This window comes from Cotesia glomerata, linkage group LG2 (genome assembly GCF_020080835.1).
Source record: "Cotesia glomerata isolate CgM1 linkage group LG2, MPM_Cglom_v2.3, whole genome shotgun sequence".
NCBI lineage: Eukaryota > Metazoa > Arthropoda > Insecta > Hymenoptera > Braconidae > Cotesia > Cotesia glomerata.
In genome coordinates, this window is record NC_058159.1 from 12247092 (window position 1) to 12268733 (window position 21642).

A 21642-nucleotide genomic window follows, 5' to 3' on the forward strand; every position below is an offset into this window, starting at 1 on the left:
ATTTACCGCGCGCCTATCAAGGCAGCTTACTGAGTATGAGTAAACTTATATCTAAATTGCGTTTAGAAATTTCAAGTTATCATTAACTATTAACCATAATATTAACAATAATAATAATGATAATGATAACAATAATAATAATAATAGTAAGAATAACAATAAAACAATAATTACAATTTTAATAATAAATTTTATACGTTTGCTTGTGTAAATATTTAATTATAAGCAAAAAAAAAAAAAAAACAAGTAATAACAATAATTTGTATTAAAAAAACAAAATAAAAAATATTTTTGTTTAAAAAAAAATAAAAAAAAAAAATTGCCGAGTTCTCGAACCCGGTACTTTAGGCACCCGAGCCAAAAAATTTGCCGCGCGCCTATCAAGGCATCTTACAGGGACATAGTGGTAATTTATATTTAACTTGCATTTAGGAATTCCGAGTAAGAATTAACCGTAATAACAATTATTAATGATAAATAATAATAATAATAATAATAATAATTATTATTATTATTATTATTATTATTATAATTTATAATTTATAAAAGAAGAACCTGAAAACATAAAAAATTTGACGCATGACGTCACACGCGAGGATCCTCGCGCTGACTTCATTTTTTTCCAAGCCTCACTTTTGGCTTGCCGACTCACGAACGTGCTCAGCTTCCATGTATTAGAGTAAATGCTGGCGGTTTGGTGGTGGAACTTTGGCGCGCGAGGGGCAACGGACTTCGGTCGCTCTCGGCTCCTTCCGAGCAACATCGACGCTGCTCGCTCACGGATACAGTAGTGTATCATTGTGTGGCGTGTGTGTAGAGGTCTAGGGAAAGGGTAACTTCTACCCACGATCTGGCTGCACTGGTTGGCAGAACAAATTGAATCAAGAAATCCAGCTCAAAGAATCAGGACAGCAGAACGTCATGCACAAGAATCTCAAGAACAGTGTAACGAACGTCTTCCAGAGAATATCATAAGAACAAGAGCAGCAGGAGAACGAGACATAGCCACAGTAGGAGCACAGGAACAATAATTTCAATTTATACATGTAAGTAATATCACATAGTTTTATAAAAGTTAATTAATATATCAATGAGAAAATGGCACAAAGCTCCCCACACTTTTTCAATAATTGTACAAAAATTTTTATATTATTTTTATTTAACCTCCATTGAAAATTATTTTGCACTTATTATTTTAATGTGCTATGATAACATGTTTTTCAGTTCCTTTTTCTAATATTTAAACGATTAAATTATTATTTTCAGTCAAATGCCACCGAAAAAATCTAACCTCAACAACGCGAGCAGCAAAGGGTCACGACGCAAACGTGTTGAAAGAGCTCAGCAATTACCAAAACAAATCGAAACAAGAAATGCAGCTCAAAGAATCAGGACTGCAGAAAGTCGTGCACAAGAATCTCAAGAACAGCGTGACAAACGTCTGCAACAGAATATTACGAGAACAAGAGCGGCACGAGAACGAAACATAGCTACAGTACGAGTACTAGATCGACAAAGGCAACGGATCAGCCGCTCATTAACACGTGCATCATTCGTTCGGCTTGCCTTTGAATATGCACCAGATATTAACTACTCAGCGCATTCAAAAATTGCTATCGGTGGAATGGATAAAGTATGTCAATATTGTCAGGCATTGAAATTTCGGAATGAAGCAGCCGGCATGTGCTGCGCATCAGGAAAAGTTGTGCTGTCACCTCTACCCGCTCCGCCGGAGCCTTTATTATCCCTTCTTACTGGCAATTCAGATGATTCCAAATTATTTTTGCGTAAGATACGCAAATTTAATTCTTGCTTCCAAATGACGTCATTTGGGGCAACTAAAATTTGCGATCGTGCATCCGATGGACGTAATTTTGAAACTACATTCAAAATTCAAGGCCAGGTGTACCATAAAATCGGATCACTGATGCCAATGCCTGATAACAATCCGAAATTTCTTCAAATTTATTTTATGGGCGATTGTGAAGAGCGCGTGACAACTCAGTGCCTGTATAATTTTATTGAACAAGCAGAGGAAAGAGCAATTGTGATATTATTGGAAAATTTTTTAGAAGATCACATTCAACTAATTCAATTGATCAAAAGAGTTTCGCCACGACTGCAAAATGACAATTATCAAATCGTCATAAAAGCCGACAAAGTACCATTAGGTGAACATGCTGGTAGATTCAACGCTCCAACTGTTGATGAGGTTGCTGTTATCATGGTTGGTGATCCAGTTGACAAAAGATCTATAAAAATTACACGGCAAGACAACACTGTCAGTACGATTTCGGATCTACACCGTTCATATGACGCACTACAATATCCATTGATATTTTGGCAAGGACAAGATGAATATCACCTTAATATCAAGCAGTATGATCCAAATACTGGTAAATTTGATAATTATCTATTTACTTTCTTACTTTACGTATAGATTTTAATTTCGTATTGCATTTTATTTTTTATTTTTTTAGGTGATTACAGAAATAATAAAGTTAGCTCAATGAACTACTACGCACACCGAATAATGGTTAGACAACATCAAGACAATTATATCCTTCGATATCGTCAGCTGTTCCATCAATACATTGTTGATATGTATGCTAAGGTCGAAAGCGAACGCTTGCGATTCCTTCGATTCAACCAGGCAAAACTACGATCGGAAGAATATATTCACTTACGAGATGCTGTTGCTGGAAACATCGATGGAAATTTAAATCCCAATGACATCGGTAATGCTTTCATTTTACCTTCAAGCTACATCGGCAGTCCACGGAACATGCAGGAATACATACAAGATGCGATCACTTACGTACGTCATTACGGCCGACTGGATTTATTTATTACATTCACATGTAATCCGAATTGGGAAGAGATACAAACTTTACTATTGCCAGGACAACAAGCCATTCATCGTCATGATTTAATTGCACGTGTGTTTAAACAAAAATTGAAATCCTTAATTGATTTTATTGTTAAATATTCAATTTTTGGTATCACACGTTGTTGGCTGTATACGATAGAGTGGCAAAAGCGAGGTTTGCCTCATGCCCACATTTTGGTTTGGCTTAAAGATAGAATCCGTCCTGAAGAAATCGATCAAATAATTTCAGCCGAAATTCCAGACCCATTAATTGATCAAGAATTATTTGATATTGTCACCAAACACATGATCCATGGGCCATGCGGTGCTTTCAACATGACGTCACCGTGCATAGAAAATGGAAAATGTAAAAAAAACTTCCCAAAGCCGCAGAAGTACTGAGAATAGTGGCCACACATTTACAATGCGACTGCCGAACTTTCCAAATCAAGTTGAGTTTGATAATCAGTGGGTGGTACCATACTCACCACTACTTTCAAAAACTTACAAAGCTCATATCAATGTTGAGCTTTGCAGTTCTGTTAAATCAATTAAGTATATTTGTAAATATGTAAACAAAGGCAGTGATTTGGCCATATTTGAAGTACAAAACATAAATAAAAATGACGAAATAGCACGATACCAAATGGGCAGATACATTAGCAGCAATGAAGCTATTTGGCATATTCTCAGCTTTCCCATCCACGAAAGAGATCCTGCTGTCCAACATCTGGCAATACATCTTGAAAATGGTCAACGTGTATACTTCACTGAAGAAAATGTTCTCCAAAGAGCGTTCGAAGCTCCGAAAACGACTCTAACTGAATTTTTTACATTGTGTCAAAAACCTGATGTTTTTGGCCAATTCGCGAAGACATTGGTGTATGGTGATGTTCCACGTTATTTCACATGGAACAAATCCAGTAAAAAATGGGAGCCACGGAAACAAGGAAAACCACATCCTTCCATTACAGGCATATTCAAAGCTAAGACATTGGGGAGACTTTACACGGTACATCCAAAGCAACGTGAGTGCTTCTATTTACGTTTGTTATTGGTGAATGTTCCCGGACCAACGTCTTTTGAATTTTTACGAACAGTTAATGGTCGAGTATTCAATACATACCAGGATGCATGTCGTGAACTGCAATTGCTAGAAGACGATAACCATTGGGACTTAACGCTTGCTGATGCTGCGTTGACATCAACACCGAATAACATTCGTCAGTTGTTTGCAATTATTTTGACGACATGTTATCCCTCGCAAGCACAAACTTTGTGGGAAAAATATAAAAATTGTATGACAGAAGACATCTTGCACCGAATTAGACAAACAAATCAATGCCAAAACATAGATTATACACCAGAGATGTACAATGAAGCATTGGTCTTGATCGAGGATTTATGTGTTCTTATTTCAAATTTACCACTTAATCATTATGGTATGCCATCACCTAATCGTCCACCCACCGACTTAGTCAATACCGATTTACAACGAGAAAATCAATATGACCATGGAAGTTTAGCAACAATTATCATGAACAGTGAACCATTACTGACAGCAGAACAAAAAATTATTTATGATCGGATTATGCTGGCTGTTGCTGCTGAACAAGGCGGTTTTTTTTTCTTGGATGCACCCGGTGGAACCGGTAAGACATTTTTAATATCGTTGATTCTTGCCAAAATACGGTCGCAACAAAAAATCGCATTAGCAGTAGCATCGTCAGGCATTGCGGCTACTTTACTGGATGGTGGGCGAACAGCACATTCAACATTCAAGCTGCCATTGGACGTTGATAATAAACCAGATGCAATGTGTAACATCAAAAAAAATAGTGGAATAGCTGCAGTGTTGCGGAAGAGTTCTATAATAATTTGGGATGAGTGCACAATGGCACACAAATATTCACTTGAAGCATTAAACAGAACTATGCAAGATTTAAACAGCAATAATAAACTTTTCGGTGGTGCTATCTTACTTTTGTCTGGTGACTTCCGGCAGACCTTACCGGTTATACCTCGCTCTACTTTCGCGGATGAGATTAATGCATGTTTGAAACAATCATTCTTATGGCGAAGTGTTGAAACACTTCGATTGACCATAAATATGCGAGTACAATTGCAAAATGATCCATCAGCACAAATATTTTCCGAACAACTACTAGATATTGGGAACGGTAAAATAGAACTGCAACCAAATACGCAATGCATTAAACTACCAGACAATTTTTGCACTGTTGTTCAGGATAAAAATGAATTGATTCAGAGTATTTTCCCGGATATACAGAATAATTATTTGAATCATGAATGGCTTAGTCAACGGGCGATTTTGGCAGCCAAAAACGTTGATGTTGACGAAATTAACTTCCAGATACAACAGTTGTTACAAGGCGATCTGATGTCTTTTAAATCAATCGATACTGTTGTTGATGAAAATGAAAGTATAAATTTTCCGATTGAATTTTTAAATTCATTAGATATCCCTGGAATGCCACCGCATAATCTTCGATTAAAGATTGGTTCCTCTATTATTCTCCTCCGTAATTTGAATCCACCTCAATTATGTAACGGTACGCGTTTGGTCATCAAAAAGATCACCGGAAACATTCTTGAAGCAACCATTTTGGCTGGGAAGTTTAAAGAAAAAGTGGTCCTGCTGCCACGTATTCCGATGATACCATCAGATTCTACCATACCCTTCAAAAGGCTACAGTTTCCAATTCGTTTAGCTTTCGCCATGTCTATAAATAAATCTCAAGGTCAAACAATGTCCATTTGTGGTTTAGATTTGGAAAATCCATGTTTTTCTCATGGGCAACTATATGTTGCGTGTTCACGTGTTGGGAAACCGTCGAATCTATTTGTGTTAGCTAAAGACAGGTTAACCAAAAACATTGTGCACCGATTGGTGTTAAATTAAATTGAAATTGAAAGTATTTATAATTCAAAAAAATAGATATTAATGTTTAAAAGTTTAAGACTGTCTGCCTTGCCTACCTCATTCATGAGTTTAAGCGTCACATGTTATTTACTGTATTATACTGTAATATACTTATATTTGTTATAAAATTAAATGGAAATAATAAATCTGATAAATTTTTATTTTGTACCTATTGATTTCTGCTTAATATCAAGTGTAAGAACATTTTAATTAATTATATTCAACGTACTTCCCCTTCAAATCTCAATCCAGTGAATTTGTATACCAACATCAACATTTTCGTCTTTGTTCGTAAATAATTTCATTGTACTAAAGGGTTATAGTAGTAGAAAGTCAAATAAGGAGATCACCATATTTTTTTACAAATACCATCTGTGTGAAAAAGCATAGTGGACTCCGTGACTGATGTTCTCTCATTGTTCCTCTTAGATTGTTTACTATAATGTAATATAACAAAAACTTTAGCCACAGCAACGCGTGGCCGGGTCAGCTAGTATATATATATATGTCGGAGATGAGAATAGCTGGGTTCTTCCCAAGGGATGGGAAAATCCTAAGCACTTTTAGTTTATAGCTAGAAAATAAAACTTAGAATTTTAATTTTTACGACTTAATCCGCTAAGGAAATTTTAGTTAAACTTTCCTTAAGTCTTTTATGACGGTAGGCTCGGGTTCGAAAGATCACATCTGCGGGTCTAACGTAGCCACGGTCAAGGGACAGCAATACCCAAGTGTACATCTTCGGAATGTACAATTGCAAAACGTAGCTTGTACATTTTTTTTTCAGAATAATTACCTGAAGGAGCTACGGATTGAAAAATAAGTTTTGAGAAGAGTCAGTTCTCTCTGAACAGTGAGCGATAACTGATTGCTGTCCTTCTGACCGTGGATTCATTCTCTTATCCAAGTCTGTCGTCATTTTATTATTTCTAACGTTTAACATTAACGATATCTTATTTGTTAATATTGTTCATATTGCTAGTTCAGTGTATTAAATAAATTATAATTGTTAATAATTAAATAATAATATTAAATTATACTTTTAGTGTAGTGACTAGATAACATTGTGTGTGTATGTGTGTGTGTGTGCTACGCTTAAGTAAAACATTGTTACAAGAAACTATAATTGTGTATTAATAAAGTTGTACGATATTTGTGTCATCTAGATATTGTGATTAAATAATAAAATGTCTCAAGATAATAATAATAGTATGCGCCCTTCTCAACCCAACGCTAATCCGACATCAGAAGTGGGATCGACGCCGAGTATATCAATGCAAGAGCATATGGCTATTTTACGTGAGCTGATTCAATCAATTGCCCAAAAACCTGACACAAATTCCAGGAAGTTTACACTACCACGTTTTAACCCAGAAACCTCTGGCTCTGATCCGGCTGCATGGAGTTCAGCTGTTAGCATTATGATGGAAGAAAATCCATTGCAAGGCAGTGCACTATTTTCCGCGCTTAGTAGCGCCTTAGAGGGTTCCGCTGCACAGTGGTTGACTCAAATTATGGTTGGAGGAACTATTACTTGGTCTCGATTCAAGGAACTTTTTATTTCCCGTTTTGGTGGAAGAGAAACCGCAGCTTCTGCCCTTATGAAGATTTTTAACGAACAACCGTTAAAAGACGAGACAACTGGAGCTTTTGGGATTCGTTTACGCTCTCTTCTCAAGGCGAGGTGGGAAAATTTGAGTATGGCGGAGATTATCAACGGCGCTGTTCTCTATCGATTAACATCGCAAGATCACCGGGTCGAACGCACAGCGCTTACGAGTGAGGTAAAAACGGAAGACCAATTTCTTAATGAAATGAGGGCTTACTCGTACGCAAAGAAGCGACCGTTGCAATCGTCCGAGAACTCGTCAAGTTCAGACCCGAAACGCTTCAAGCCAACGGAGACACGGATTAAATGTCTTTTCTGCGGTATTTCTGGTCACAAAATATCTGAATGTCGCAAGAAGTCATTTCTGGACAAGAGGAAAAATTCTCATAGTCCAGAAGGAAGTCGACCATCCACCGCGATAAAAGTAACCTGCTTTAAGTGCCATAAAGAGGGTCATATTGCACCAAACTGTCCGTCAAGGAAGAACAACAGCAACAGCGGCAACAACAGTGGAAATCAGCACTCGAGCACCGAACGCCGAGTGGACTTTTGCACCGTGGATGTTCCAGTGGGTACAATGACCCATATGGGTGAGTCGTTTCCATTTTGCTTTGATTCAGGAGCTGAGTGCTCACTAATTAAAGAATCGGTTGCCAATAAATTTTCTGGAAAACATATCAATGATATAGTTTTAATGAGAGGTATCGGAGATAATTGTGTAAAATGTACATTACAAATTTTATCTACTGTTCGTATAAATAACTTTACATTGGAGATAGTCTTTCATGTAATTCCCGATAATTATTTAAAACATAATATAATGATTGGTCGTGAAATTCTAGGTCAGGGTTTCGAAGTAAATATTACGCAAAATCATTTTACCATTTGCAAGGCTAAAGTAGTCAATACATGCGAAACAGTTCCTAGTGAGATTAACTTCAACAAAGTAGACACTGACGTCACGGGTAATGATAAAACTAGATTAATTTCCGTTTTAGAAAATTTTAAAGATTCTTTTATCACGGGTTTTCCCCGAACCGAAGTTACTACAGGTCAATTAGAAATACGTCTCATAGACCCTAATATTACCGTTCAGAGAAGACCGTATCGACTTAGCGTTGAAGAGCGGGAAATTGTCCGTGAAAGAATCGAAGAATTACTTAAAGCAAAAATTATAAAACCTGGTAATTCACCGTTTTCTAGCCCTATATTACTCGTTAAGAAGAAAGATGGTTCAGATAGACTTTGTGTAGATTACCGAGAGTTAAATAAAAATACCGTTGCAGATAGATTTCCTTTACCCTTAATTTCAGATCAGATCGCGAGATTACGGGATGCTAAATATTTTATAAGCTTAGATATGGCTAGCGGCTTTCACCAAATCGGTATCCACCCAAATTCTACTGAATTCACTGCTTTTGTTACTCCCGATGGTCAATATGAATATCTAAAAATGCCATTTGGATTGAAAAATGCACCGTCTGTTTTTCAAAGAGAAATTCTCAAAGCTCTGGGTGATTTAGCTTACTCTTGGGTTGTAGTTTACTTAGATGATGTGCTTATTGTTGCGAGTTCGATAGAGCAGGCGTTGGAACGGTTGGAAACCCTTCTAAACGTTCTGGTTAAAACTGGATTTTCATTTAACTTTGCTAAATGTTCATTCCTTAAAACATCAATCTCTTACCTGGGTTATGAAGTCACTAATGGTAACATAAGATCCAATCCGCGTAAAATACAAGCTTTAAATTCTTTACCTGCACCAACTACTGTTACACAATTAAGACAATTTATCGGTTTAGCTTCTTATTTCCGTAAATTCATCCCAAAGTTTTCTCAAATTATGAAACCTTTATACTCTCTTACCTCAGGAAACAAAAACATAGATTGGCAAGATAAACACGAAACCCTACGACAAAAAATAATTACCATCTTAACAAATGAGCCAGTGTTGATAATCTTCGACCCTAATTATCCGATTGAACTACACACCGATGCTAGCTCTGACGGTTACGGGCTATATTAATGTTAAAAGTAGAAGGTAACAATAGAGTTGTAGAATACTATAGTAAAGGACTAGCTCAGCCGAATCCAGGTATCATTCGTACGAGCTGGAAACCTTAGCCGTAGTAAACTCAATTAAGCACTTTCGGCATTATTTACATGGTCGAGAATTTACAGTTGTTACTGACTGCAATTCTTTAAAAGCGTCTCAAAATAAAATCAATTTAAATGACCGGGTTCATAGATGGTGGGCTTTTCTACAATCCTTCACTTTTGAAATTGTTTACAGAGAAGGGAAACGAATGTCACATGTTGACTTCTTTTCTCGTAACCCAATTGACATCACTCGTAAACCTTTTGATAAAATTGAAGAGAAGGTAATTAATTTTACGGAAATATCGGAAGATTGGTTACTAGCAGAGCAACGTCGTGATCCTCAAATTTCAGAAATCGTTTCTAAATTACAAGACGATGAAATCGCGGAAGACATTTTAAAGACGTACGAATTAAGATCCGGTACCCTTTATCGGAAAATTCAAAGAAATGGGAAAACCCTTTGTCTACCCATTATTCCTCGAGGTTTTCGATGGTCTGTTATTAATCACGTACATCAATCGATCATGCATTTAGGTTGGGATAAAACTCTTGAAAAACTGTACGAATATTATTGGTTTGAAGGGATGGCGAAATACGTTCGGAAATTTGTAGAAAACTGTCATACTTGTCAAGTTTCTAAATCCAATTCAGGCAAGGTACAAGCCGAATTACATCCAATACCTAAAACCAGTATACCCTGGCATACTGTTCATATGGATATTACGGGCAAGCTAAGTGGTAAGAATGACTCAAAAGAGTACGTTATTGTACTCATTGACGCATTTACAAAATACGTATACCTGTACCATACCCGTAATATAGATTCTCTTAGTACAATCAAAGCACTTAAATCAGCTATATTTATTTTTGGTAGTCCTTGTCGAGTAATCGCTGACCAAGGGAGATGCTTTACCGGTAAGGATTTCCAAAATTATTGTAAAAGTCAAGATATTAAATTACATTTAATAGCTACGGGATCTTGTAGAGCAAATGGTCAGGTAGAGCGCGTTATGGGTACTTTAAAGAACATGTTCACTGCAGTAGAAACTACCGGACGGTCATGGCAAGAAGCAATAGGCGAAATACAGTTGGCTCTGAATTGCACTACCAATCGTGTCACCAAATCAAGTCCCTTAGAATTATTAATTGGTAAGGTGGCAAGACCTTACGGATTTTTAGCGCATGAAAATACCGAAGTTAGAGAAGTAGATATCTCCAATGTAAGGCAACAAGCTATAAGTAATATCGAAAGTAATGCTCTCTATGATAAAAATAGATTTGATAAAACTAAGGCTAAAGTAGTTAAGTTTAGCATTGGTGATTTCGTATTATTGAAAAACGAAGAAAGAAATCAGACTAAGTTAGATCCGAAATTTAGGGGTCCATTTGTAATAGCGAAGGTTTTAGAAGGAGACAGATATATTTTAAATTCAGTTAAAGGCAAAAGAACGTATAAATACAGTCACGATAAATTAAGAAAAATGCCGCAGAGTTGTGTTCCTAGCGAGTTGGATCTTAGTGATCCTGAGGACGAAAATGACTCAATAAATGTAGAAAGCTCTGAAGAACATGGACAGTAATTTGAACCAAATAAACCTATACCACTTGTCCAGTATGACAGTGGAGTCTAAAGCAATTTAGATGTGTTTCCTTTACACCACTTGTCCAGTGTGGCAGTGGAGTCTAAAGCAATTTAGATGTGTTTCCTTTACACCACTTGTCCAGTATGACAGTGGAGTCTAAAGCAATTTAGATGTGTTTCCTTTACACCACTTGCCCAGTGTGGCAGTGGAGTCTAAAGCAATTTAGATGTGTTTCCTTTACACCACTTGTCCAGTGTGACAGTGGAGTCTAAAGCAATTTAGATGTGTTTCCTTTACACCACTTGCCCAGTGTGGCAGTGGAGTCTAAAGCAATTTAGATGTGTTTCCTTTACACCACTTGTCCAGTGTGACAGTGGAGTCTAAAGCAATTTAGATGTGATTCCTTTACACCACTTGCCCAGTGTGGCAGTGGAGTCTAAAGTAATTTAGATGTGTTTATCCTGTCATTTGCAAAGAATAAAATTTAAAGAGAATCTACAGCTTGCGAAACACAACTGGCATTAGCGATTACACAATTTAAAGTTCTTTAAAATATTTTATAAACTCTACTATTCTTCGTTGTTCGGTTGGATCCCTGAATCGGCAGATTATTCAAAGTAGATCATTCATTATTTGAAGTTGTTAATTTAAATCTAACGTTAAGCAAAAACCAAACTTTAGATGCACCCGAGGACGTGTGATCGTCAGGATGGCCGTGTCGGAGATGAGAATAGCTGGGTTCTTCCCAAGGGATGGGAAAATCCTAAGCACTTTTAGTTTATAGCTAGAAAATAAAACTTAGAATTTTAATTTTTACGACTTAATCCGCTAAGGAAATTTTAGTTAAACTTTCCTTAAGTCTTTTATGACGGTAGGCTCGGGTTCGAAAGATCACATCTGCGGGTCTAACGTAGCCACGGTCAAGGGACAGCAATACCCAAGTGTACATCTTCGGAATGTACAATTGCAAAACGTAGCTTGTACATTTTTTTCAGAATAATTACCTGAAGGAGCTACGGATTGAAAAATAAGTTTTGAGAAGAGTCAGTTCTCTCTGAACAGTGAGCGATAACTGATTGCTGTCCTTCTGACCGTGGATTCGTTCTCTTATCCAAGTCTGTCGTCATTTTATTATTTCTAACGTTTAACATTAACGATATCTTATTTGTTAATATTGTTCATATTGCTAGTTCAGTGTATTAAATAAATTATAATTGTTAATAATTAAATAATAATATTAAATTATACTTTTAGTGTAGTGACTAGATAACATTGTGTGTGTATGTGTGTGTGTGTGCTACGCTTAAGTAAAACATTGTTACAAGAAACTATAATTGTGTATTAATAAAGTTGTACGATATTTGTGTCATCTAGATATTGTGATTAAATAATAAAATGTCTCAAGATAATAATAATAGTATGCGCCCTTCTCAACCCAACGCTAATCCGACATATATATATATATATATATATATACATATATATATATATATATATATATATATATATATCCCTAGCGGTTTTTGAAATACCGTAAATTTACGGTATTAATGCCTTTACCATAAATTTACCGTTATAATTCTGAAATAATACGGTATTTTTGTGGTTATAATGGCCAGTTTTTGTACTATAGTCATACCGCATTTCTACCGTATTTTTGCTCCAATGTTACCAAAATAATACGATGAAATTACCGTAAAGCTCCAGGACTTTTACTGTAAAAAATCTGTATATTAACTACAACATTACTATAATTTTACAATAATGAAATCGTATTTCTACGGTAAAAATATGGAAGTTATACTGCAATTTTTATTTATTTATTTTTTATTTATTCAAATTTAAATGCCAAAGCAAAAAAGCCAAATGGCAAAATACAAAAAAGGTATATAATTTAGATTAATTTTGCTGCGCTTATACTGATATAATAAATAAAATACTTGTAAAAATCTAGTTTTTTTTGTTCATTGCAGCATTTAAAGTCATATTTAAAAAAAAATGTGATGATAAAAATTTTTTTTTATTCCTTTAATAACTTGCACGTTTTTCATTTCATTCAAAGAATTATTGGAAGTAAAGCGTACGGATTGTAGGATTTTTGAAGTTCCGTGATGAGTAAAATTAGTGACTGAGAAACTAAATTTCCTGTGAAAAGTTGTATTTAGCGTACACTTAAATTCGAATCCATGACTGTGGTCAGTCTAGCGAGTTGTAGCTGCCTAAATAACTGATCTTAGATGATTAAGCCTCTGCTGTTGCTCTGATTTAATAAAATGATTAACACTGATTTCTCATGCTAAGCGCCGATTTGAAATAGTTTTAAAGAAAGTTGATAATATTCAATATGATAAGAAATAATAAGAATTTCAATCTTTTTAAGTACTATTCAATCATTTCATTTAGTCACAGTTGCTTATAATAACGCTAATAAATGAACTTGAAAGAAAATATCATTAAGTAATTTTTAAAAATCAAAGAATTTATTTATTCAAAATTATTAATGTTATTATAATTTCGATTTTCTATGTAATTATTATATACAGTTTCATACAAAAAAATAATTGTTAATAAATAATAATAAAATAATAAAAGATTTTTATTTAAAATTGAAAATATAAGTAGTACATTATAAATTTTCAATAATTGGGGACCATATCTTCGAAATTTTTGATACTTTCATTCAGTCTGTCTCCCAACAGTTTGCAAGAGTTACAATGTAAGTTTCTCCTGAAAGTTCCATGCGACATGCTGGTTTTATCTTGGCATCTTCACAGACAAAAACTAAATTTTCAGAAATTTTAACTTTGCTTATATGTCGTGTTTGAAATGCACTTTCTTCTTTATTGTAAGTTAACATTAATAAACCACAAACAGTATAATTCTCATGAGTAAACTTGATGACTGACTGAATAATGCCATAGGTTCCATTCCCATCATTTATTACTGAATCGCAGAATTTAACGTCCTTTTCCATATTATAGCAATTATATTTTACTTTATTATGACTCATTTTTTCATAGCATGTCAAATTGTCGGGAGAATATCCAGCTGCAGTTAATGCTGCAATTTCTTGAAGAGTCGGCGAGCGTTTTACGGATTTACCTTTGCAATAGATTTTTGATTGTGAATTTACCTTATCGTTCGTAACAGGTAGTTTAAGAATTTTTTTAATGAAATTCCTTGTTTCAACAGACACTCTGTTATCAGAAGACGATGTTATTATAAATTTTTCCATTAAAAAACGCGTTATTATCTGTTCAGCTCGGCAGTGTGAACTAGTAAGTTGATCTAGTAGTTTCTTGTTCCACGCCTCGAACGTAAATGCTGAGTATCCCCAAGCTGGACCCCAGTTGCGTATGCATTGAACAAGATGGCTGATTAAATGTATGTTGGAACTCATATTGGCAATCCCAAAATATTTTTGAAATAGATCAACATATTCTTTCAATAATTCTTCTGCACGGTCTAGGTCACTTGGAGTAATTGAATCGTTGTTAAGATAGTGCATTGCTTCTGATAAAAGAGCAATGTGATGCACATATTTCTCATCCAAAACTTTTTTCAAACAGACCGGAGCGTAATCAAGCCAATTTCTCCATTCAGAGGCTTTCCACTGCTTGTAAGTGGAAATAGATCTAGGTTTTCTTGATCGGCGAGAAGGAGGTTTAATAGATAACAAACATTCATCTATTATTTTACACAAATCAGGATTTCCAACATAATAAGGTGCATTTGTTGAAGTTAGCAGTAATGTCATGTGTTGTTTTACAACGCCAAGGTACACAGCATGCATCGATTCAACTATCACTCCTTTGCTTATATCAAACAACGGTAATGTTATTAATGCTGAAATACCCTTTACTCCTGTAACAGGCTTTCTGATTTCGCTAGCTTCATACATGGCAGTCTCTATACACTTTTTTGTGCGCAATCGTGTGAAATTTTTTCGGGCAGGAAACACAACTTTCTTACTCGCCACAAATTTACCTTTAGTATAACAATATAAACAACTGTCATAGCCATTATACTGTTTAAAACGAGTTACGGCTGATCGGGCTGGGGAATCAAAGCAACCCATTGTTACTATGATTTTCGAAGTTATCTCTACTCCATGAGATGATTTCCAAGTTACTCCATCTTGATATAATTCACGCAGCTCAGTAATAAAAGGTCGCAGAATATTATTCATTAATGGTTTTTTTTTATCTACATAGACTCCTACTAACAGCATGTGCTTTTTCCTTAAATGAGGTGGAAGCTCGTTGATTTGCGCGAAAATTGGCCAGGCACTGGTATTCGAAGAATTAGCTACTTGACATCCGTCAGTATTAAGCGTTAACGATAAATTGTACCAGTTTTTTAAAATTCCCGATGAACTCAGTTTTTTATATTCACTTCCATCATAGATGTCTTCCAGATTTTCAGAATGACGTTTCTGCCTTTGTAATCTATATTTTATTGCGTCAATAATATCTGCTGAAGACAATAATTGTTGAATTTGCGATGTTATATTATTATATAAAAAATAACCTTCATGTAATTCTGAATTTTTTACTTTCGGACCACATGCACCACAACAGCATTACTGTTGTAACTCGTCGGAAATTTTTGATTTTTCTCCTAAAAAATCGTCACATTCTCGACAGTAAAAATATTTTATTACTTGAGAATCGTTACGACCTAAAGCTTTCCAAAGAGCTTGTTTAGTCGTCGGTAATTCTGTACTTCCATATGAATTATTTATATATCGAAACGTATCTAAAATACATTCATAACTCCAATGATGTCGCAGAGATAAAGCCACTACACATAGTAAATGATCTTTTACAGTGGTATTCCTGTTTTGAAACATAAAAATGTTATTAGTGAAATTCATTGAAATATTAAATGAACGAAAATTTCTCGTTTTAACACTATTATTAATCTCTGCATTCACATGTTCCTCTTCATTATTTTTATCCACAGGAATCTGATTTTCATCATTGAAAAAACAAGCATTATTCCCATCATTATTTTCACTTTCATTATTTCTATCCAGAGGAATCTGATTTTCATCAATGAGGGTCGAACTGTTATTGTCTTCAGAACAATCCATAGCACTATCATGAACGGTACTATTAACAAATTTCTCAGTGACATGATCATGACTTGGAGTTGGCTTACTACTTTGATTCTTGATATCATAATCATGACGTATCCGAGTACAGGACAATTTCGCCGGCTAAAAACAAAAAAAAAATAATTAACTACAAATTTAACTACAAAAATTTCAAATTTAGCTTACCAGTTGTTCGAAATTATTTGGAGTTGGAATATTCGGGTGGCATGAAAGAAAATCAAGGTAAATTTTTATTTTCTTCAGATTGCGGCGAGAAATAGCTTTATTAGAAAAGCTTTTATTTCTACGTTGTTTATCCATTTTTGGATACTATATAATCCAATGTATTTTTAACATACGCCCCCTAAAAAATAATAAATATATGTATGTATAATTCACTAAATATTGAAGATATACGTAAAATTATTCTTAGCCTTGAAGTTAGCAGATACCTTCCACATGTTTTAAAATAAAAGTAGAAAAAGAAGAGAAAAAAAATGATACAAAGTTATGAAACAATATCTGTCAAAAATTTTTATTTTCATTAATTTAGCCGATATTTAATAGTTTTTATAATTTTTGTAACAAGTAAATTATGACTTTTTAAAAATCCTTTTTCAGAATTAATTTAATTATTAAATAAAATTAAAAATTAATCAAGTGACAGCTAACTTTAATGTCATACAATTTTTAAATTAATTAATAATTAATTGAACTTCTAAATTATAAATAAAATATTTGAGTTGTAATTTCACTTGTAAATTTTAAAGCCACGAATTCACAATAATTGATTGAAAACATAAATCTCCTAACCTACACTTTATCAACATTGAATTAAATCAGATACTTACCTCTGTACTTTTATAAAATTAAAACTATTGTTTTGGTTTTCAAGACTTTTTAATATACTTAGATTTTGTTCTTGTAAAATATAAATTACTAGTCATATACCTAAATAAACGAATAATAAAATACTATAACTATTTGCGACATAAATTTCTGACTGTTTAAGAAAACTGTGACAAGTGTGACAGGGTACCCAGACTTTCTTTTCGGCGCGTAGCCGACCTGTGGCGCTAAAGTCGCCGCGATCAATTCAAATTATAAAAATTAAATAAAATTTTTTTTTTTCAAATCTGGTTTATTGAGAATTATAAAATTATTATCGTTAAACAAAATTATAAGTTAAAATACATACAAAATTCAAGTAAATTTTATGAAGTGAAATTTTCATCATAAAATTAGTTTAGATAAATTAACATAAAAACTGTCATAAAATTCTTCGTAGTCTTTATTAATTTTTATGAAAATAATAAAAAAAAATTTTCGTTCTATTGTTTAATTTCAAAAGTTGCCTATCGGCGACGAGTCGCCTTCAATAACATTTTAGTCGCCGAGCTTTGCTAAAAGTAATAAAAAATCTGCAAAGTCAAAAACCAAATTGGTAAATAACAGACACCCTAATATAACATATATGTTAATTTATCTAAACTAATTTTATGATGAAAATTTCACTTCATAAAATTTACTTGAATTTTGTATTCTAACTTATAATTTTATTTAACGATAATAATTTTATAATTCTCAATAAATCAGATTTAAAAAAAAAAATTTTATTATTGGAATTGATCGCGGCGAGTTTGGGTGACTTTAGCGCCAGAGGTCTGCTACGCGCCGAAAAGAAAGTCTGGGTACCCTGGTTGAGGTTATAGTTAAATGTTTTTTTATGTACGTGTACAAAGAATTGCCAATTTACTATGCTAGGAAAATATTCTTTAATCTTATCCAGTCAAGGTGCACCAGTTATTGCTAAAACTAAGTATATATTCAAATATGAAAAAAAAAGAAAGTTCCCATGACAGAAGAAGACAAAGAAAATTGCAATTTGTTTATCGAGTGTCCTACGATGAACGACAATTCAATAACACTTGTTGATACACATGGTGGGTTTAAATAAATTAATTCTTTTCAAATAATTTTCATAATATTTACATTTCAACCTTGATTAATTTAATTTAACATCTTATATTTTTTCAGATGATAAAAAAATACTTAAAAAAAAAAATCAACCAAAATTATCAAAAAGAATAAGAATACTAAGTACTCTTAGTATCGAATCAAAAGTAAAGAAGAAAGATTTGAAATCAAATTTAAATGCAGCCAAAAAACATTTCGCTGCACTAAGAGTAAGATAAAAATTTATTTTAAAACAAAGAATACAGTATTCGCAACCCTGATTAAAGAACCGAATTAACAACAATAGAAACAGAATTAAACAAAATTGGTTTTCCAATTCTGTTTAATTCTGTTTCCATTGTTGTTAATTCGGTTCTTTAATCAGGGAATACTAATTTAATCATTAACAGCCAGTTTCAATTAATAAATGCATACTTAAACTCAAAAATTTTATTTTAATTAATTAAATTTTGTACTATTTACAGAAAACAACTACCATCCACCAAAAGGCAGTGATAAGCAAGGCTGATGATTACTACAAGAGCTTACATAAGCTGGTGAAATATATATTTACTTGTCTTAATCTAAAATAATAATTTTCGTATATTTTTAATAATAAATTATATTCTCACTATTGCCTATAATTTATGAAACAGCCACTGAAACATAGTGAAATTGTGGAAAGTGATGAGGAATCAGATTTCTCCGTTGATAGTGGGCCGCCATCAGAAGAACAACGATCACTACAAAAAACGTCATCATCAACAACAGAGAGAATATCATTATCATCAGATAGAATACTGCCATCATCACTAGAAAAAACACCACCATCATTACCAGAGATAACGCCGACTTTAGAAACTGTCGAAACTATACCATTTTCACCAGAGAGATCACCAGAGAGATCATCAGAGAGATCACCAGAGAGATCACCAGAGAGATCACCAACACTACAAGATCAAACTACAAATCCACAAACATCTCCAGAAATAACAGAAAAATCTCCGAGAACAGCAGATAGAGTTCCAACAACAGGAGATGGATCTCCAAGAACAACAAATAGACATGCATCAACCGGTCATGGCTTGTCACCCCGAGTTCACGATTCTAAAAAAATGAAAGCAAATCTTATCCTTGAGAAATTCAATAAAATCTCTGAATGTATGTTGAATATTTCAAACCGACTGGAAGCTGTTGAGTCTAAACTTGCTGAAAATAACAACAACAATAATAATCGAATTAATAATAATAATAATAATAATAATAATAATAATAATAATCATAATGATGTAGAGAACGAATTCATTTTGATCCCGGATTCAAACAGACAGGTAGTACTTTTTAGAAAGAATAAATAATACAATAAAGAATTTAATAATCATTACAAAAACATCAATAATAAATCTAATAAATCTTCTAAATTTTACATTAGGTTGAGATAATGCCCGGATTCAAGATGAATTACACTGAGTGTGCCAATGCATGCAATGCCCCGAGGATGTCTACGCGAGCCCGAAGAATTATTTTAAGTGTATGGCCGATAGAACGTCGTCAGAAATTAATTTTACGACCGGATAAAAGACGACCTGACTGGTAACTTCTGCAAGAGTCGGATGTTTTACAAATATTAAGTAAATTTAAACATTTAATATCTTTTTATGGTAGATTCATACGCGGTCTGTGTGCAATAAAAATAATTACACAACCATAGTTGCATTTTAAGTTGATAAAATATCCTGTAATATATGTACTCCCTAATTAAAAAAAAGGGATTAAGAATTAATTTCTTTTAAATATTATATCTTATGGGTATTGAAGATGTGAAAATACTTTTTTATAATCAGGGTTTTGACCTACTGATTATCGTAATATAATTCTTCCAATTATATATGTATGAAGTTTTCTTATCATATGTTACATGTTGCTCTTTATGAAATAGTAAAGCGAATGGATTTCCAAAAAAATAGTTCGTACTGAAAATTTAACAAAATAAATTTTATTTGCTTTCAGATTTATGTTTAGCCATGCAAAAAATTAGAAAATTAAACAATACTGATAGAAATAACGCTGCTTTAAATATGAGGCAGTGGATCAGCGACACTTTAAAAAATGATCGTTTCTCGAAAAATAAGGATACTGAGGAACACGATTCAATCAACTCAGATTGTTAATTTTAAAATTTATCGTAAAAAAAAATTAATTATAAGAAAAATCATTAAATAAAATGAAAAAAAATTATAATAATAATAAAAATGATGATGATAATAAAGAAATTAATTTGTTGACCTCATAAAAATTATTCGTGATTATTTATATTATAAAAAAAAAAAAATTTAAGCTATTTAGTAAAAGTAGTAAAGCAGCATAATTTCGGTATTTTACCGGTAATACCTTCTGGTAGGGACCTTCTTTTCCGGTTTTTTACTGCAATAGTACCGTAAGTATACAGTAAATATGCGGTACATTTACGGTTTGAATGCTGTTAATACACCATAATTTTCGTATGTTATTGCCGTAAACATTTTGAATTTATTCCATAATTTTTTTGTTATAATTCAGCGAAAAAACTGGCCAAAATAACTGGAGTATTACGGTAAACATTCAGCATTTATACCGTATAAATACCGAATCTTTACGGCATTTCCAAAACCGTGAGGGATGGGTCATTCCACCAAATAAGAACATTTTTACGGGGCGACCTCGCGGATTATGTTTAAAATTTATGGAGGTATTCTCTATCATAAGACGAAAATTCCTTGAGAGTTTTAGCTCTTAATACGCAGCGGTCTTGAACCGGCAACGCCGGATATAACACTAGAGATTTCTGTCGTTTTTCGAGGACTTTTTTTTATGAATCGTCCTTTATAAGTCAATTTTTTAGACATTGTAATTATATTTCCGAATAAATGTAAGTAAATAAATAAATAAAGGCATGTATCAAAACAGAGGTTAGTCTACAGCTGATCCAACAAAACATACAGTATCACCACTATAAAATATATTAATGCTCATGCAATGTTGCTAGACTTTTCAAACGATCAGTTTCTCGTTCGTGATTGGCTGAAATAAGTACATAAACAGCAAAAAGTTTTAGGCTTGTCAATAATGACTATCCGGTATGTGTACCGTACACTCTAGCATAAACTTTTGACGACGGAAGTCGCGAGGATAATACCTTGTAACAGGTTGATACCGCTCAATTGACTCCTTAATTTGAATTAATTAAAACAATAAACTAAATAATATTAAAAGCTAAATTAATGAAATATATATATATATATATATATATATATATATATATATATATATATATATATATATATATATATATATATATATATATATACTAGCTGTTACCCGCCCGCTCCGCTGGGCACTTCATAGAATTGTATTTTTAGAGATCTAAACTTGAAATTTAATGGGAGTATTGTTTAGATTTGTACTGATTTCAAATTTCATCAGATTGGCCCATACCTTTTATCCCTG

The 21642-nt window shown here is 33.4% G+C and overlaps 5 protein-coding genes across 5 annotated transcripts; 4 read left to right on the plus strand and 1 right to left on the minus strand.

Annotated features, from left to right (window-relative positions):
- The first annotated feature begins 907 nt into the window (after positions 1–907).
- On the plus strand, positions 908–2440 carry LOC123258916. Its single transcript, XM_044719169.1, has 2 exons — positions 908–1046; positions 1267–2440. Exon 2 carries the CDS (start codon positions 1271–1273, stop codon positions 2438–2440), a length of 1170 nt encoding a protein of 389 aa, XP_044575104.1. The 5' UTR covers positions 908–1046; positions 1267–1270.
- An 853-nt stretch (positions 2441–3293) lies between these two features.
- Positions 3294–5792, plus strand: LOC123258917. The gene has a single exon (XM_044719170.1). The coding sequence runs from the start codon at positions 3294–3296 to the stop codon at positions 5790–5792; it is 2499 nt and encodes an 832-aa protein (XP_044575105.1).
- Positions 5793–6300: 508 nt separating this feature from the next.
- LOC123258768 lies at positions 6301–12514 on the plus strand. The gene is made up of 2 exons (XM_044718978.1): positions 6301–8012; positions 11784–12514. The coding sequence occupies exons 1-2, from the start codon at positions 7001–7003 to the stop codon at positions 11801–11803; spliced, it is 1032 nt and encodes a 343-aa protein (XP_044574913.1). The 5' UTR covers positions 6301–7000; the 3' UTR covers positions 11804–12514.
- Positions 12515–13726: 1212 nt separating this feature from the next.
- Positions 13727–17245, minus strand: LOC123258766. Its single transcript, XM_044718976.1, has 3 exons — positions 17052–17245; positions 16387–16564; positions 13727–16323 (listed from the first exon to the last, which is right to left on the minus strand). Exon 3 carries the CDS (start codon positions 15331–15333, stop codon positions 13783–13785), a length of 1551 nt encoding a protein of 516 aa, XP_044574911.1. The 5' UTR covers positions 15334–16323; positions 16387–16564; positions 17052–17245; the 3' UTR covers positions 13727–13782.
- A 631-nt stretch (positions 17246–17876) lies between these two features.
- Positions 17877–20344, plus strand: LOC123258767 (putative mediator of RNA polymerase II transcription subunit 26). Its single transcript, XM_044718977.1, has 6 exons — positions 17877–18143; positions 18238–18386; positions 18642–18713; positions 18813–19487; positions 19589–19787; positions 20167–20344. Exons 1-5 carry the CDS (start codon positions 18056–18058, stop codon positions 19751–19753), a joined length of 1149 nt encoding a protein of 382 aa, XP_044574912.1. The 5' UTR covers positions 17877–18055; the 3' UTR covers positions 19754–19787; positions 20167–20344.
- Positions 20345–21642: the final 1298 nt, after the last annotated feature.

Bases quoted from the DNA above. Each gene is read 5' to 3' on its own strand.
- LOC123258916 (XM_044719169.1), top strand. From the start codon at position 1,271: ATGCCACCGAAAAAATCTAACCTCAACAACGCGAGCAGCAAAGGGTCA.
- LOC123258917 (XM_044719170.1), top strand. From the start codon at position 3,294: ATGCGACTGCCGAACTTTCCAAATCAAGTTGAGTTTGATAATCAGTGG.
- LOC123258768 (XM_044718978.1), top strand. From the start codon at position 7,001: ATGTCTCAAGATAATAATAATAGTATGCGCCCTTCTCAACCCAACGCT. The intron at 8,013-11,783 runs GTGAGTCGTTTC...ACCAAACTTTAG, and splicing joins GGGTACAATGACCCATATGG to ATGCACCCGAGGACGTGTGA.
- LOC123258766 (XM_044718976.1), bottom strand. From the start codon at position 15,333: ATGCTGTTAGTAGGAGTCTATGTAGATAAAAAAAAACCATTAATGAAT.
- LOC123258767 (XM_044718977.1), top strand. From the start codon at position 18,056: ATGACAGAAGAAGACAAAGAAAATTGCAATTTGTTTATCGAGTGTCCT. The intron at 18,144-18,237 runs GTGGGTTTAAAT...ATATTTTTTCAG, and splicing joins AACACTTGTTGATACACATG to ATGATAAAAAAATACTTAAA. The intron at 19,488-19,588 runs GTAGTACTTTTT...ATTTTACATTAG, and splicing joins TCCCGGATTCAAACAGACAG to GTTGAGATAATGCCCGGATT.